Here is a 17,822-nt window from a genome sequence, read left to right as displayed (position 1 = left end):
ACTGGGCTGCATCAAAAGGAGGTCAGGGAAGAGATTCTCCCCCTTTCTTCTGCTCTTGTGAGACCCTACCTGGAGTACTGCGTTCAGCTCTGGGCCCCCAAGTGAGAAGAACATGCTGGAGTGATTCCAGAGGAGGCCACAAAGATGATCAAAGGGTTGGAGCATCTCTTCTATGAAGACAGGCTGACAGAGATGGGGTTGTTCATCCTGGAGAATAGAAGGCTCTGGGGAGATCTGTGTCTTCCAATACCTAAGGGGGACTTCCTACACGAGAGCTGGAGAGGGACTTTTTCTACAAGGGTGTGTAGTAACAGGCAAGGGGAATGGCTTTAAGTTGAAAGAGGGGAGATTTAGAGTAGATACTAGGGAAAAAAATTTCACTGTGAGGGTGGTGAGGCCCTGGCACAGGTTGCCCAGAGAAGCTGTGGCTGCACTGTCCTTGGAAGTGTTCAAGGCAGAGTTGGAAGGGGCTTTGAGCAACCTGGTCCAGTGGAAGGTGTCCCTGCCCATGGCAGGGAGTTGGAACTGGATGAGCTTTAAGGTCCGTTGTAACCCAACCCATTCTGTGTTTCTGTGACTGATATTTTCCTTTTTGTGTTGTGTTCTCATAAGTCAATGTGTGAAAATTCTTCATACCACTTTTGAAGTACTGTTTCTCTGAACACACCAGTTGCTTAAAGAATCTTTTACACTCCCATAAGGAAATAAACCCTTTGTTTTAATTGACCATCAAACAGGTGTTCTGAGGAATTCATGTGTAGTGAAAGTGAGCTGAAATAATACATTTTTACTCATTCCTAGTAAGTCACATAGAAACCCTGCCAATCATGATGCAACTGTAACTCTAACTTTTGTTTATTGACCCAGTGTGGAAAAAGAGTCCTAAATTTTGCTGTATCAAACACAATTTTGTGTTGTTCTCTGACAAGCAGGAAAAGCAAACTGTCAAGTTTAATTTATATTATTTCTTTGTCCTCTTGCCTTAGTCTTCCCTACCCCCCTTTCCTTTTTTTCCTGGTATTTTTTTCTTAAACTTTTAATATAGGGGAAAAACCACTTCTCTTCTGAGCTCCTTTTACTACCTTATATCTTCACTGAAATAAAGGGAGAATTCATATTTCAGGCTAATTTGACCTGCCTTTTTTTCCTTTTTGTTTTTTGTTCTTTTTTTTTTTTTCACCTAGTAAATGCATGTTATGCTTATTTGCAGCATCTCAAAAGATCATTATGTTGGGTTTTTTGTTCAAAGCACAAAAGCTGGAAAGGGACTACATAACGCAGAGTCTTGTCTCTTACTTTAGTCTAATTTTATGCAATGGGTTAAAGAACGGGTTCTGTCTGCAAACGAATCTTTGCAGCATGAGTCATGGTCATTTTTAAAGACCATTGAAGAATATTTTTATATCCTAACAATTCCAATTCTGTATCAACACTTATCAATAGGGCTACTATCTTTTCTTATTTGTAGAAGACAACAGACTTGTTCTTTAGTGCAGTAGCTGAGTTAAACAGCCTATGTTTCCAGCCAGAGAAATATAATATAACAGAAACAACCACAGCTGTTTTACACAGCCAAATAATCGTTTGCACTTCAAATAAAGGAATGTAAGTCCCCTTTGTGGAGGGAGAGGAGAAAAAGGTTAAATTTATTCTCTAAATTAATCGTAATGGAGAGATTATTTATCTCTAAAATGTTCTTTTAAATGGGACAAAACACTTTGTCAAAGATCGTATCTCTTTGATGTATTTTACTTACATGTTGTATCAGTCTTGACCCAGAAACTCCTGTATTGGCCAGTTTCATTCAAACCCTTGTGATTAGACAGAGAATAAGCAGCGAAGCTGCTGTCAGCATTGAAGGAAGCGCAGAGTGAATTATGTGCCTTTTCTGCTTGGCAGAACCTGCTGTACTATTCAGTGTGCATGTACTGGTTAGACCATGAGAGATATGAAGGTTCAAACTGTTCAAATCCTGTGGAAACCAGGATTATTGCATTTGTTAGGTTTTAAGGAGGCAGAGGATAGAAAAGCATACAAAGCAAGTTTCATTAGTTCCAGTTTAATGGGATGTTGTATATATACAAGCAACACTGGTAACTTTTCATTCTTGACTATAAACATTCTAACACGCTTTCTTTTTTTTTTTATGAACAGATAAAAGAAATTTGTCTGGATTAATACTGAACTGAATGCGTCTGATCTGAAGGAAATGTTTTAGGATTCATATCCTGACAGAAGTTGTACAAAAATGGCACACTGAGGTTTCAGCTTGCACTTCTGAGAAAACTGTGACTGTATTTTTGTACTGCATTTTATTGGCCCATAAAAGATCATGTAATTATTAAAGTATCTTTATGCAATAGTAGTGGTTCACCTCCCACTGACTGGACATGAGTGATCAAAGGTCTTTGCAAGAAGATAAGCACAAAGTTAGTAGAACCTCCTCAAAGTTCAGGGAGTCTTCAAGAAGCATGCAATCTGATGATTATTTTGCGAGAAAACTTAAAGCTTTGAATGGTAGCATGGGTCCTCCTGTTTCTTCAAATGCATCTAGCAAAACTGAAAATAATCAAACAAATGGTACACCAGCTGTGCCTAAAATGGGTGTTCGAGCAAGGGTGTCTGAATGGCCTCCTAAAAAGGATTGTTCCAAAGAGCTAAGTAAAGCTGCCTGGGAAAATAGACCTCCAGCCAGTTTTGAAGGTGTTGGCTCAGTACTTCCAAATGGACAAAATGACCAAAGTGATGGACAGCAAGAAGAGCTAGAATTGGAATTTACAGAGGGAAAATATTCAATTGGAGATCTTTTTGTTCATTCCCCTCAAAGGGGACTTCATCCCATAAGGCAAAGAAGCAACAGTGATGTGACAATAAGTGATATTGATGCTGAAGATGTGTTAGACCAGAATGCTGTTAACCCAAATACTGGAGCAGCTCTTCATAGAGAATATGGCAGTACCTCTTCAATTGATAGGCAAGGCTTGTCTGGAGAAAATTTTTTTGCAATGCTAAGAGGATACCGAGTGGAAAATTTTGAACATAAAACCCTTGCTCCCTTTGGATTTTCTGAGTTTTTCCACTGTGACCCTACAGTTTCTCCAAGTCTACATGCTGCTGCACAGATTTCCAGGGGAGAATTTGTCAGGATTTCTGGCTTGGATTATATGGATAGTGCCCTACTTGTGGGTCGAGACAGGGAGAAATCTTTCAAGAGGAGGTTAAAATCAGAAGCAGTAGAAACATCTCTCTTTAGAAAATTGCGAACAGTTAAAAGTGAGCATGAAACTTTTAAGTTTTCATCTGATCTGGATGATAGACTTGACAGAAACATTCGTTCTTGGAACTGTCAGAAATGTTTTGCACATTATGATGTTCAGAGCGTTTTGTTTAATATAAATGAAGCAATGGCTACCAGAGTAAATGTAGGAAAAAGAAAAAATATAACCACTGGGGCTTCAGCTGCGTCACAAACTCAGATGCCAGCAGGCCAAACGGGAAACTGTGAATCTCCTTTGGGAAGCAAGGAGGACCTCAATTCAAAAGAGAATTTAGATGCTGATGAGGGTGATGGGAAAAGCAATGATTTAGTATTGAGTTGCCCTTACTTCAGGAATGAAACTGGTGGGGAAGGAGATAGACGGATTGCACTTTCTAGGGCAAATTCAGCATCTTTTTCTTCAGGTGAAAGTTGTTCTTTTGAGTCCTCTCTGAGTTCCCATTGCACAAATGCTGGTGTTTCAGTACTAGAAGTACCAAGAGAAAACCAGTCCATTCACAGAGAGAAAGTGAAGCGTTACATCATAGAACACATTGATCTTGGAGCATATTATTACCGCAAGTTCTTCTATGGAAAAGGTAATTTTTTCTAATGCAGCTGTTCAAAGATATTAATGTGTTAGATTTAAGTTGCTTAGTAAAGATTGTTCATTTTCTTCTTCTCTGTAGAGAAGCATGAAAGTACTACAGGAGATCATGAAACTTTACTAAAATTAAACGTGTTATTCTTGCTGTCCCAGAGGGATATTCAACAACCAGTGGGTTATGTACGCAGTTATGCAATACATGTGTAGGTTCAACAAGTGTGGGGTCATTTAAATTAGTACATAAACTAACTTTTCTGAACTAAGCTTTCTTAGTGGGTAGGAGGACAAGAAGGCGTTTCTGTTTGGTAAATGCACTGGAAATGCTGATACCAAAAATAGAAATTATTATTTCTTAGAAGGTGCCTCCAAAAGAGGTTTTATTATTGGAGCTTCTGACTCCCTTCTTTTAGATTCTGCTGCCTTTAATTGTCTGTTTTGTAGCCTTTCATACTGTGTGCATATATATGTACTCCTTGAACAGAGAGCTTCTGATGATATTTAGGTTTTCAGCTTTAAGAAGGTTGTTTTATGCTTTTCTCTTAACCTTTTACCCTATTCTTTTAAGAAATGCTCACACTGCAAAGGGCAAGGGTGCTCTTCTCAACCAAGTAATTATCTAGCTTGAATTGTTATTCAGATCAACTGCTCCCACTTTGAGATCTACTTTGTCTGTCTGTATTCAGTACTGCATTATGCAGTGTGTGTGAAAGCTCTGTTTCTGTGGGGAGAACCCCAAAATACCTGTCTCTGTCCTTCCTGAATTATGAATTACAGCTCAGTCTTTTTGCTGTTACTAAAGGAAAAAAAAAAAAAGAAATCTGCTTCTGTTCTTAAAAGACTGTTTGTTACTGCCTGAGTCTTCCTGAAGTCATGCTTCCTCTGTTTCCTAATTATATTTGAACAGCAGGAAATAAGCACCATACTGTACTCCTTCCTCCTGTGACCCTTCACAGGAGAGCTGTAAGACGATCCAGTACAGTGCTACCACAATATGGTAGACACCTAGAACATATTGGCTGTAAAAACACTGTATTGAAAAGGTAAGGAAGAAAAGAATCTAGATCCATCATGCAAGAGGAAGAAAAAGACCTAGAGCTAAGCAAGTAATGGGCAGTAAATTCAGCCATTCAAAATGGCTTTTAAGGTAGGCAGGTTGTGAAAGATAAGTAGTTTTCAGGGCGTCAGAGTGGAAGAGAATGGAGGGAAACTTGTAACAAAAGGATGGCATATGTTTTGAGGGGCAGACAGAAGAAAGGATGGGCAGAGACAGAAATGAAAGGAAGATTGTCAATGGACAAAGATGCTGGCAGGATAGGGGAGGGGGGAAAAGACAAGGATTAAGTCAAATAAAACAGGACTTCCTTGTGAAGTGCTTTTATCATGAATGAATTACAGATTCTGAAGCACTGTGTATTTTTTTGAAGACAAATCTTGTCAGGGAGATTAAAAGAAGAAAATAGAAAGACTGCTCAAAATCACTTGAAATAATATCCTATAAACAAACCTAATGACCTTTCTGGAAAGTTTATGCAAATGTAATTAGTTTTAATTAACTTCTGGTATTACATATATATGATCTCTTGACTAAAAGTAGAGAATGCTTATATTCATATACTAATAAAAAGTTAAGAAATAGCATCTGAGAGTTTTGTCCCACATAATATAATACTAGGAAACTTGAATCGTTATTGTCCTTGTTACTAATTGTTTTGTAGGTAGAGTTCTTCAAAAGATAAATATAATGTGATATATTTAATACCCTGTAATAAATTGTTACTCTTTCACCTTTACACTGACAGATAAGCCATGCCTCATTCCACATTGTCTTTCTATAGAGCTGTATCAGAACCTATATGAGAGAAAACTGTATTGGGTGGCTCTTAGGAGTCAGATAGCAAATCATGGCAAGTGCATGATGGAACTAAAAACTTAATTTTCAATACTTATTATCTCAAGGGATCAAGCGTGTAAGGAATCTCCAGGTTACTTCCAGCCAAACACAGTTCTCTCCTAAGCAGAGTTCACTGTGTCGGGTACCAAAATGTCTTGCTGCTGTGCTGATCTCTCATGTAAGAAAAAATGACATTTATATGCATACTGAGTCTTACTTGATGCTCTTCCATGACAGTGAGCTCTTCTAGCTGATTGTTCATTGAATTGTAGATTTAATAGCACAGTTGAATTTAGCAAAGTAATTACAGAAGAATTAAATAAAAATGTAGCAAACAATAGTGACTTGTATACAGGGTCATGTAATGCCACCGATTTTCTTTGCCTTTAACAAGATACCTATGAAAAAGAAATAACTTTCTGAATATTTGATTTAGTTCACAGTTTTATAATTGGCACTTGTCAGCATACAAGTTTTATTTCTGTTTTAAGATGCAGGGAAGAAACACCCTGGCATGTGTAGCACTAATTATTCCATTTCCTTTCAAGAAATGAGAGATTTGAAATTCAGTGTCTTCTGAAATGAGCTCTAGTTTTATACTGCATATTTATAAGCTTTGTAACTATTGTTAAAATCAAATCCAACAAAACTGATGTAAAATATGTTAATGTTTATGGAAAATATCTTCTCAGTTTTCAGTGTAGGTTTGTAAAAGCTAGAATGTTTTATTTTATCTGATGCTTTGATTTATTAATGGTGTCCTTTATTGAACTATATTTTTGTGGGATAAAAGGGTATGAGAAGGGGAAAAAAGCTTTGTTGTTTTTTAAAAAGGATAATTGAAATATGCTTTTATTATCATTGATTTGTCCTTTTCTGCTTGTGCAATTATCCTCATAATACCTTGAGACTTGACTATTACTGCTTTTTTATTTGAAGGATGCTTGCAATCATTTCTTAATATGTTATTGTATATATCTGCTGATAAGAAATTGTAGAAATATCCTGGAAGAAATATATGGGCTTAGGAAGCTTTTGGTATTAACTCAGTTTGTAGAAATAAGACTTCTGTATTACAAGAAAGGTTGACAATTATTCCTCAAAATGGAAAAGTAGAAATAAGGGAATATTTTACCATCTCTCAGTTAGAAAATAGCATTTGTTTTCATCCCTTCTCTTCTCTCCAGCTGATACTTTTAAATCAATATAAATACATTTAAATGAGCTTAAAGAGTTTGCACTTTATGAAATTAAAAAGGGTCTTGAATTAAAAATATTTTTCAAAAATCCCAGAATATTGGTACCTATTCTTTAGTTTGCTTATGTTACTTTAACTCCCATTCTTGAAACTGTTTTATCTGTTTTATTTTTAATGTACATAAGCAATGTCCTTGTTTTTGTCTTTCATATTGTAAATAAGCAGATACCTGCTAACCTTGCATTTTTTCTGCTCAGTAGTACTGCAGCTGAGAAATCTAGTAACTGTAATAATCCTTTTCTAGATTTACACCAAAATGGACGGCCATAGAAACCCTAATTGACAAATCTAACTTTTGTCAAAGTCTGAATATGCAACTGTGGGGAGTTTTTCAAGTTGCTAAAGTGGCCTCTGAATTCCTCCCTCACTCTCATCTGTAAAATCCTGTTCCATTTGATAAATTTGCCCATGAAGGCTCATAGTTTTAGTTTAACACTGGGAAATCCATGAGGTATAATGTATCTATTCAGGTAGAATGCTTAGACTGGGGAAGGAATACAGTTGGTGAGCATGAGTGAATAATAAATATCTGTGCTCCTTTGATCACAGATGTTCTTTCCAAAAAAAGGATGCTAGTTGTAATGTGCTGCTCCTCACTTTCTCTCCACCAGGAGAGGGACTGTAACCACCAACAAATTTTATAGATAGATTTTTGAAAGGCTACTGGAAATTTAATTTAAACTTGGTTTGACAAATACGACTGTAATTTATGTAGCGATAACTTAAACTTTAGTATCCATTCTGAGATTATGGATGGCTTCTCAGTGAAAGACATTTAGTGAAAACCTCCTTATACATTTCTGTGAATACATTAAAAAGAAAGTATAAAACTAGCTTTAAAATGCTCGCAAAGTGGTTTTTTAATCCAGGCAATCTTAGAAGGAGAAATAAGTTTATTACCTAACTGCTATTTAAAATATGGAATTACAGCATAAATTGGATTGGAAGACATTCCTGAGGTCATCCAGTTTAATCCCCTATTTAAAGCTGTCTTTAAAGTTATGTTCTGAATAGGTTGCTCATAACCTATTGCCCTTTAACTGTTTCTTTAGTATTTGACCATCTTTAAGGATGGAGATTTCACAAACTCTCCTTGCAAATTGTTCCTGTTGTTGATTCTCCTAAGTGAGGTGCTGCATCTTGTGGTGGTTTCAGCTTGTCCATTCTTTCTGTACCCTGGAGAAGAGTGGCTCTCCATTTTCTATAAGCCCCCATCAGCTAATGGTATCCTGCAAGTATATGGCCCCTCTTAATTTGCTCTTCTCCAGGCTGCACAAGCCCATCTCTTTTAGCCTCTCCTCATCTATTATATCCTCCAGCCAGTAACTGTCTTGGAAGTTGTCTGCTGGCCTTGTCCCACTCTGTCCAGAACTGGACACTGCTCCTTATGTGTCCTCAAAAGTGTCAGATAGAGAAGCATAATATTTTCTCCTGACCTGCTGACATGCACTTGTGTGTGCAGCCCAGGGTGTGGTTAGCCTTCACCTCTTCAGGGTGTCCTGCTGCTGCTGTGCAGCCTATTGTTCACCAGGGTCCTCAGTCCTTTTACACAGAGCTGTTCTAAGGCAGTTGGTCGCCAGCTTGTTCTGTTGTATGAGCTTGCTCTGTTCCAGATGCAGGGCTATTGTTGGCCTTCATGAGACTTTGGTCAGTCCATTTTTTTCAGATTGTCTTAAGGGGACAGTTTGTTTTATCATGTCAGGTGGAAAGAGTCGCTGGGTTAGGAGTTGCTTCCCAGGCAGCTCCATTGTCCCATCTCAGCAGTAGCTGCCTCCAGAGGAAGGGGAGAGTGGGCAGTGAACCATGGACACCCAACAACTGTAGGACTCCATTCCATCATTTAGCTAATTTAAAAACATAGTAAACAGTAACAGCTCCATTTCCAACTTTCAATAAACCTTTTACTGATTGGCCACTAACTGGAATTCATATTGCTTATCACAGTTCTTCATGGCCAGCTGTCCAGCCAGTTTATATCCACCTTGTAGTTTGCATGTTCAAACCATGTCTTTTCAGTTTAGCTACACGGTTACTGTGGGAGACTGTGTAAAAAGCATTGTTGAAGTACAAGTGGGTGACATTCATTGCTCCTTCCTCATCCGTAAAGCCAGTCATCTCATTGTAGAAAGCAACTGGGTTGGTCATGCATGATTTGCATTTGGCAAATCTATGCAGGCTGTTTCTAAGCATCTTTTTGTCCTTCACATGCCTGGAAATGTCTTCCATGAGAAATTGTTCCTTAATCTTCCTGGGAACTAAAGTTTATGATGATTAGTCTATAGCTTCCCAGACCCTCTTTCTTGCCCTTTTTAAAGGTGGCTGTAACTACTTACTATGACCTTTCAAAGGCAGTAAAGAGTGGTCTTACAGTAACACTGGGTAGTTTTCTCAACATGTATCCTGTTTTGTCGCATGGGCTTGAGTGTGTCTAGTCTGCTTAAATAATCTTTTAACTTGATCTTTCTTTTCTGTTGGTAGGGCTTTGCTCTCCTAGACTGGGCCAGTAGGCTCAAGGTTTGAATTAAACTATTCATCAAAGACTGAAGAGTAACTAGTCTCAGTTGTCATTTGTTAAAGCTGAGTTGCTGCTTTGAATCTAAAGCTTTAATAAGAATAAACTGAATGAAATTAATAAAGCTATGTAGCACCTCATTTGAAGACTTTTAACTTTTTTGAAGACTTTATGTAGATACAGGTTCTTCAAAGTAGTATCTTACAGGATCAAGCAAAATGTTTAATTTCACAGTAAGAAAAAATGCAACAAAATATTATTTCATAGTAGTAGTAGTTGCAATATTTTGAGTTACATGAGTGATCACTCTGCTCATCAAAATGAGCATTTTGTTATTTATGTACTTATTGTGCAGTTCAGAAGATCACAAGACAGTGTATTTACAGATCTCATAGCTAATTTTTTTTTCCCTTGCTGCAGAAATTTGTAATGAGATTTGTTGAACATTTTCTAGGAGATTCATACTTCATTATTTTCTTCTCTCTTCATTCACTCTTGTGCAAAAGAGCATCAGAACTACTTTGGGATAGATGAAAATCTTGGACCTGTAGCAGTCAGCATCCGGAGGGAGAAGGTTGAAGATGCCAAGGAGAAAGAAGGATCTCAGTTCAACTATCGTATAGTTTTCAGGACAAGTGAGGTAATGGTCTTTCAGTAATTCTGCAAAGGAGCTGAAAAGTTAACTTGGAACTTAGGATGCTAGATGTTTGGCTGTGGATATGTTGCTAATTTTGAAAATAAACCTGTTAGTGTGAAAAGGATGTTTCATGTACCATTAGTACCTTACTCCTGGAACAAAGTTTTCCTCTTCTGTACTGCATAATAATTTTCTCTTTTTGAGCAAGCATCCAAAAGGAGGTAAGTTGGCTGAAGGGAACTGCAGGGGACAAGCCAGGGAACAGATGATAAGAACAAAATTGAAGATAAGTTTGGATCAAGCTGCATGATGTTAAGTTTCTAATGACAAAAATAAAAGATTAAGAAATGTAGAGGAAATGGGAGGGAAAAAATATAAAAGCTAGTACTATGACTTATTTGTGTTTGGTATTTTGTTTCAAAATACTTTCTTAGAAGCTCTTTTCTGTGAGATGTTTTTCTATACTTCTACATACATGATTTGTGGAAGGAGTATTAATATGTTGATAACAATAATTGTAAGAATTGCTTGCTTATTGTGGAAGAACATGTCTCATAACTTCTATTTCAAGTTAATTAATATATATTGCAAACTAATTTCTATATCACATCAACTAGCTTTGATGCGTGTGAAAGTACACTTATGTTATTGTAGTAAGCAACTATATATTTTCATATGCTTAGGACTATTGTTTTTTATTGTGATTAGAGCATAGAGAAGTCTTAGTTAGACCTGATATCTCTGGGCTCATGTGCTTTTACAGATATAGAAACAGATCCATGCATACATATACATGCATTCATATATATAAGGCTAGGTTTTTCTTTTATTGCAAAAAAAGTGTGTCTGCATGTGTGGAGAAGTGATTCAGCTGACTCATTTCTAAGAAATTACTCTCTCTTTACCAAATCTAATGAGGATAAAGCAACGTGGCTTAAAAAATAGGTGGACAGGTTAACTGAAGGTGCCATTAGCTACAGCTGATCTCATCTGTCCAACACCACATTGTACTACTGTGTCTGCTAAGGTAGTATGGCATTAAAATTAACAATTTTTAGTTTCTCATCTGTTTTAAACATTTTATTTTCCAAAAAAATGTAAGTCTTAGGAATTAGAATATGTTAATAAGATTATCAGTGGATTTCTTTAAACAACAAATATATTTGCCCCTGAGATGATAAGACCCTGTCTCCTCTTTAAAAGTTATTTATTAATTTTTTTACTAGTTAAAAAGTTAAAAATAAGGATCTGTTTCTTCCATTTATCTTCCAAGCTTTTGCTAAATCCTTATGTTTATACCTTTGAAAGTCATTTAGTTCTAAAAATGTTTGGTGTGTTTTACCTTTACTGCAGCTTACTACACTTAGAGGAGCAATTTTAGAAGATGCTATCCCATCCACTGCTCGGCACGGCACAGCAAGAGGTCTGCCTCTCAAAGAGGTACTAGAGTATGTAATACCAGAGCTGAGCATTCAGTGCCTGAGGCAGGCTTCCAATTCACCCAAAGTACCTGAACAGCTGCTTAAACTGGATGAACAAGGGGTATGTAGCACATGACTTTTCTTTAAAAACTATTCATATAATAAGAATTTTGCAGGCAATCTTAATAAATGGATCTCTAATGTGAACCATTTGGTTCCTTAGTTTTGGAGACACTTGTGTATTTTCATTGACAAAATGAGGTTTGCTTTTCTAAGCGAATTATTTTTAAAATACACTTCAGCTTAGGAAAAATCAAAATTTGGTCTATGGAGATTCTCTTTAGATGAGTGAGAGAAAGATTATAACTGAGCTTTTAACATCGGCAAGAAGCAATTTCACATTTTATTGATGTTGTGTATAGGTAAGTAGGCAAAAGGATCTAACTAAGTCTCTATATCTAAAAGTTTGGGTGTTTTTTTTCAATAATGTTTTCTGATTAACTTGCAGTAATCTTGCTAGAATAGAATGCTTCTGGGTTCAAACAACTGAAGTTGTGATTAACATGAATGAAATAACTGCTTGCCAATGAAATATTCATATGGCTTATATTTGGAAGGAGAATGGTGAGACTTATTAGGCTCATTATAGTGGATCTGCTTCTTTCAAAACTAGTCATTGAATTTATAGTATCTGAATATTCTTTGAAGGACAGGCTTGTAATGGCTTTTAAATCAAATTTTAAAACAATGTTTTTAAAAAATGGTTTAAAATGAAGGTTGTGCTTTCTAGACAGAAGTCAATATCTGTCTGCTGGAGTTGAATCAGCTGATGGATCCAGTTAATTATGATGGTGGTATAATTATTTTTTAGCGCTAACTCAGTTTTGAATGTGGTGATTGTGTCTGACATTGGTAGTGTATACCAGAACTCTTGTGTCTTCTCTTGTGGTTGAAAATGTTGCTCAAAATCAAGTAAATATAGACAGAAGAAGAGAATTGCCTTTTTTTTGAATAGAAGATTTAGTTTTGTATGTATATTTTGCTACTTTTGTTCACTGTAGTCTTTGTGGAGTACTTCTAACTGAAAATTCATTTTGCCAAATGTCCTTATTTTCTCTTGTGTGTGTCAGTTCATCTGGTAAAATAGTAAAGGGTAATCAGAAGCACTTAGCTCTGAGTCTGAGAGTTCCTGATGTACTGCTGCTCTGTCTTTCCAGTTTGAGCACCAGAGTGAGTTTAGGTTTATCTAATAAATAATATTCACTGTTTAGAGGGGCAGGATGTTGTAGGCAGTATAGAGTACTACTTTATTTGACCTGACCTGAATATCTCTCAAACTCACTATAAATATTTCCCAACAATTGGAAATGAGATTGTCCATTGAACCAACCAAAGTAATTCTTTTATCCTCATCTCTTAATTTTTATATCAGTACACACCGCTTCTTTTTATTTTGGGTGATCAGTCTGAAAATACAATCCTGTTGTGAAGTGGGCTGTCGACAAGCAAAATGTGATTTTAATGTATTTTATGTGCTGCTTTATTAGGAGATAATTACTTGAACATAGAAAGCTGTGCATAGAACTGGCATGAGATCCATTTACGCTTTAATCGTCTTATGTACTTTGTGCTTTTCAGTTTATTAATCAAGTAAATACAAACAGAGTTATGTTTGGCAGCTGAAGGTGATGATTGGCTGAAGTGTCACAAATTTAAAAATATGAATGATGATCTAGAGGATCAATACTGTCACCAGAATAATACTAATTTTGGATTATGGTGCATTAAATGTTTGCATAGTTGCTTAGCAAACTGAAGATTATTTTGGTGTTTTTATTTAGTTTCTACCTGTTTTGTAGTTTTCAGTAAAATCTAGTATGGATTATGGAGGAATCATGGCTAAAACTTTATGTCTAAAATGACAGTAGAAAATAAATGCAAATTGGATGTTTGATCTAATTTGAATGTATTAAGAATCTGCACTTTCACAATTTATTCTGGCATATGAGAAACAGAATTAGATTTGGCTGTAAATTTACAAGAAAAGTCAACTATTTATCTGTATCCTGGACATTTGTGGGCTTTTTTAACCTCTCTCTTTAATGTCCCCCTAGTTTCCTCTCCCTGTTTCTGCTAATGGTTGCTTGTTGTGTATATATATATATATATTTGGTTCCTTTCACATCCCTCTGGGAATGTTCCCTTCTCTCTAGGTCAAAGGCTGAAGTTTGCAAAAAGCCCAAAGAAATTAGGAGCCTTGATTGCACTACATTTAGTGGCTATTGAGTGCCTGTCTCTTGAGGTTCCTTGCTGGAAAAGCTCTCAAATCTTCTCATGATGAAAATCAACAAGTTGTTACATGATAAAGAATCTTCACTGATAAAAAAATTTATTGTATAAGAAGAGTATAGCAAGATTCACTAGTGAGTGATTCTGAGTAGAACATTGCTGTTTTGAGTCAAGAAAGGTTTGCTGTGCACCTTTAATGCATATCACATACACAACTAGCTAAATTGGCTTAGAAATTATTTTCTGATGTCACATTATAAAATTATTCTCAGTGTTACATGAAATGTAACATTTCTAATTTAAAAAGAATGTAATCAGGACTATGTTTGTAATTTACTTAAAAAGACTTAAATAAGCATGCGGTACCGTTTTGAAGCTGTCAAACTTTATCAGTTTTAAATATTCTGATAGTTTTCTGTGGCAGTTAAATAAGCCAGATGAGACGATCCTGCCAAAGCTCATTTAGTTACTTCTTTCTTAGGCATTTACTTTTAAAGGTATCTCAATTTCTGCCTCTGCACAGTCCATGTGATCGTGATATGAGAGTTCTTTTGCTTAAGTCTTTCAATTTTATAGACATGAGTGCTCCTAGCGCATGGGTAGGAGGTTCAGATTGCTGCAAATGAGACTGCTGCTGCTACGGTTTTTAGGAATGGTTGTGTTGGTAGAATCAAGTTTGACATAATTGCGTGGTGTTTACAGTACTTGCCCAGGAAGTGAGAACCCAGGATTTCTTCCTTGGGGTGGGGAGTTTCAGATCTTCATCTTCAGTGTCTGCTAGGATAATGTTTAAACCATGAGATGGATTGGTTGTTTTGGAATATAGAGGAATATTTCACTCCTGTTTGGAATTATATTGGTATTCATGAACAAATTCAGGAATGACTGGTGTCCCCAGAAACGCAGAAGGAGTATGACTGCTTATTTCCAGGCTAAATGTTTTGCCTGAGTGATTCATTACTAGTATTTGTCCCCCTATTGCTGGTGTCTCAGTTAGAATTTAACTTCTGTACACCCCAATTCTAATGTGAAGTCAAGGAAATTAACTTAAATTCCCTATGGTTTAAAACAAACTGTGACACAGAGCAAACTATGTGATACAGACTGTGGCATGTGTTCACAATCATTTTAAATCTTTACTGGCACGTGTCAAGTACCAGCACTGCTTCCTATAATGTAATGTTTATATGACCAGTTCTATTCCAGTTTCCTCCATGAAATGTTCGTGCTAGCTTTCCACTGAATAAAATAGTCTGGATATGCGGTCTGGAACCTTTTGTTAAATACCTGACTCTCTCCAGGCAGCACTTCAAAATGGGGACCAAACAAGGAAGCACTCTGTATTGATAGTATCTAATGCCAGTCAAATGGAATTGAGAAGAGCAAGCAGTATCATAACCCTGACATGCTACAGAGTTTGGGAGTCTGACTCAGGCAGCTCCTGAAGTGCCTCTGTAACCCAGAATCTCTTTTATTTCAGATGGTCATCCTTTTCCACATCCAAACTTTGTCACAGCTCCTAGTTCTGTGCTGCCAAAGTGAAACCTTATTGTAGCACCATTCCTCACTCCTGTCCTTACTGAGTCTGTTATTTGTTCCTAACTGGTCTCTGGTCAGTGGCCTCCTACCAAAGTATGTTCCACAAGGGCTCACCCTTGCATTAAGCGGTTGTCAAAGGGAGGGGACATACTGGGGCTCAGCAGAGAGGTGGGAGGGCTGCCATCATACATCAGGCTTAGTCCTGCTGTGCTGTAGGCTTTCTATGCCAGTAGACCCAATTCAGAGTGTGCGTTGCATGAATATAGATATGCTAAAAACATGGAGTTAGGCCTGTACATACTAGTTAAAATGAGAGGAAATTGTCCCACTAATAGGCTTAATTTCATAGTACAAAAAGAGTTCTTGGCCCAGTTGATGTTATGAAGTGTTTTGCTATTGACTTTAATAGTCTACCATTTCCCTGTTACTTCATTTTAATACATTTACCTTTTGGGTGTGAGATACTTGTTGTTAAAGAATGCGTCTATGGCCTTCAAAAATCTTCATTAGCTTGGCCATCTTGGGGATTTTTTGTGTGTGACTGTGTATGAAATTAAATAGTTAAACCAGGAATGCTGTCAAGTTTGATCTTGAATTGCATGGGAGACAAAAAAGGATACTAGCTTAAAAAGGCAGTAGCATTATGAAAACATAGAAGTCTAAGATAGTGAAAGCATAGTGAAAGCTTTTATTTCTCCAGAGTTGATGAGGATTGAGTAGTGGTTTTCTCTTTGTTTTGTTTGGGGTTTGATTTTTTACTGGTTTGTTTGTTTGTGGAGGGTTGTTTTGGTGGTTTTTTTTTTGTTATGTGGGTTTTGCTTTTGGTTTTGTGTTATTTTTTTTTAATTGACTGTTGGCAGCTCCCTTATATACAACTCTCCACTTAAAATGGATAAACGCAGCATTTATCAAAGAGGGAAGGTTAAGGATTGTTTGAAGTCTGGAATGATATTTTTTACACTTTCTTCTTTTATGTAAGTAGGTTTTGTTGAATCAACCTTTTAGTATTCTCATCGTGTAGTTTTTCCTCAAAAAAACCCAACCATTGTGGTAAAATGTTGATGCAATAACAAGTCTATGGTACGATAGTTTTACATTATACTTAATATGGTAGACCATGTCTTATATATGAGAAAGGTGAAGCAGATTGTTCTTGTTACCTTTGCTGTAATAGGAATATATACCATCTTTGCAAAACACACTTTAAACCGTAATCCTGAAGTTTGATTAAGAGAAGTCTGCAGCAAGAGAATTGATCTGAATCATGAATATAGATAAATGTCTTAAGTGTGTAACTGATGTTCTCTGTCATTTGTGAAGCTCTAAAAGGTGTCAGTTAAGAATAATATGACTAATCCATTCAAATGGCAGTTTCCTGTTTGTCATATTAAGTATGCATAAAAGTTAAGAAAATAAGGCAATACTCAAGAAATAATAATCTCTTTATACTTCTTTTAGTTGTTATACAGGTTTCTTTACAAATAATTTATTTCCTTTTAATGTTCTAGAATTGAGATTAGTTTATTTAACAAAACTAACAAAAATCTGTCTCCTAGCTTGAAGTATACTTTGGAAAATAGGGAATAATTTTTTAACAGTGGATGATATTATGGGGAGGGCAAAAGATTTCACTTAATGGACATTACTGTTCTAAGGGCCTGTTTTAGCTGAACTGCACTGAACTTTAAGCTGTAGAAATAATGAAAAATAAGCTCACTCTTAAGAATCTGAGAGAGAACATAGTTATAAAAAAAATGAGTTATCAAAAAAGTTGATAGTTACACTAAAAGTTTTCATACTGTAACGTGCAGTAGAGTGCTTTTATAGATAACTAAGTCGAAAGCCTTCATGAGCTGCTTTTATCTGTGCTTGGATAGTGTCAACACAGTTTTCTTTCCAGATAGGTGTTGCATATTCTACTGTTGTGGGTTTTTTTGGTTTTGGTTTCTTTGTGTGGTAACTTAGTTTCTCAAATCAGAACACTTTTTTTTTTTTCACTTTCAGGTGTCTTCTGCCAGGGAATATAACAATGTTAATATCTTAATTGTTAATATTTGGTCTGTTATTGACTTTGCTTTTGTATTTTTTCTTTTCCTTTATGTATGTTTTTTATTTCAGCTGAGTTTTCAACATAAAATTGGTATCCTTTACTGCAAAGCAGGCCAAAGCACAGAGGAAGAAATGTATAACAATGAGATGGCAGGACCAGCTTTTGAAGAGTTCCTTGATCTTCTGGGCCAGAGAGTACGGCTAAAAGGATTTAGTAAATACAGGGCTCAGCTAGATAATAAAAGTAAGTTATGTTTCTGATCTATGGCAGAAACTATAATTATTCAGTTGATCTACTGCACATCCTGTCCTTTCTTTTCATGCTCTTGACTTTGGGTTTTGATTAGTAAGATTATATGGTGA

At 36.2% G+C, this 17,822-nt stretch overlaps 1 protein-coding gene across 3 annotated transcripts in view; it reads left to right on the top strand.

The window, feature by feature from the left end:
• The first annotated feature begins 2,164 nt into the window (after positions 1-2,164).
• The window catches only part of SIPA1L2 (signal induced proliferation associated 1 like 2), an 88,138-nt gene continuing 72,480 nt past the window's right edge, over positions 2,165-17,822 (top strand). For all 3 annotated transcript variants that reach the window (XM_031046211.2, XM_031046210.2, XM_005145985.4), the window contains exons 1-4: positions 2,165-3,855; positions 10,031-10,164; positions 11,515-11,703; positions 17,529-17,703. In XM_031046211.2, the coding sequence (XP_030902071.1) occupies positions 2,391-3,855; positions 10,031-10,164; positions 11,515-11,703; positions 17,529-17,703 (1,963 nt within the window). In that variant the 5' untranslated portion in view covers positions 2,165-2,390. The remainder of the gene's footprint in view (positions 3,856-10,030; positions 10,165-11,514; positions 11,704-17,528; positions 17,704-17,822) is intronic.

This window comes from Melopsittacus undulatus, chromosome 3 (assembly GCF_012275295.1).
Source record: "Melopsittacus undulatus isolate bMelUnd1 chromosome 3, bMelUnd1.mat.Z, whole genome shotgun sequence".
Taxonomy (NCBI): Eukaryota; Metazoa; Chordata; class Aves; order Psittaciformes; family Psittaculidae; genus Melopsittacus; species Melopsittacus undulatus.
This window is presented reverse-complemented; position numbering and strand designations above follow the sequence as displayed.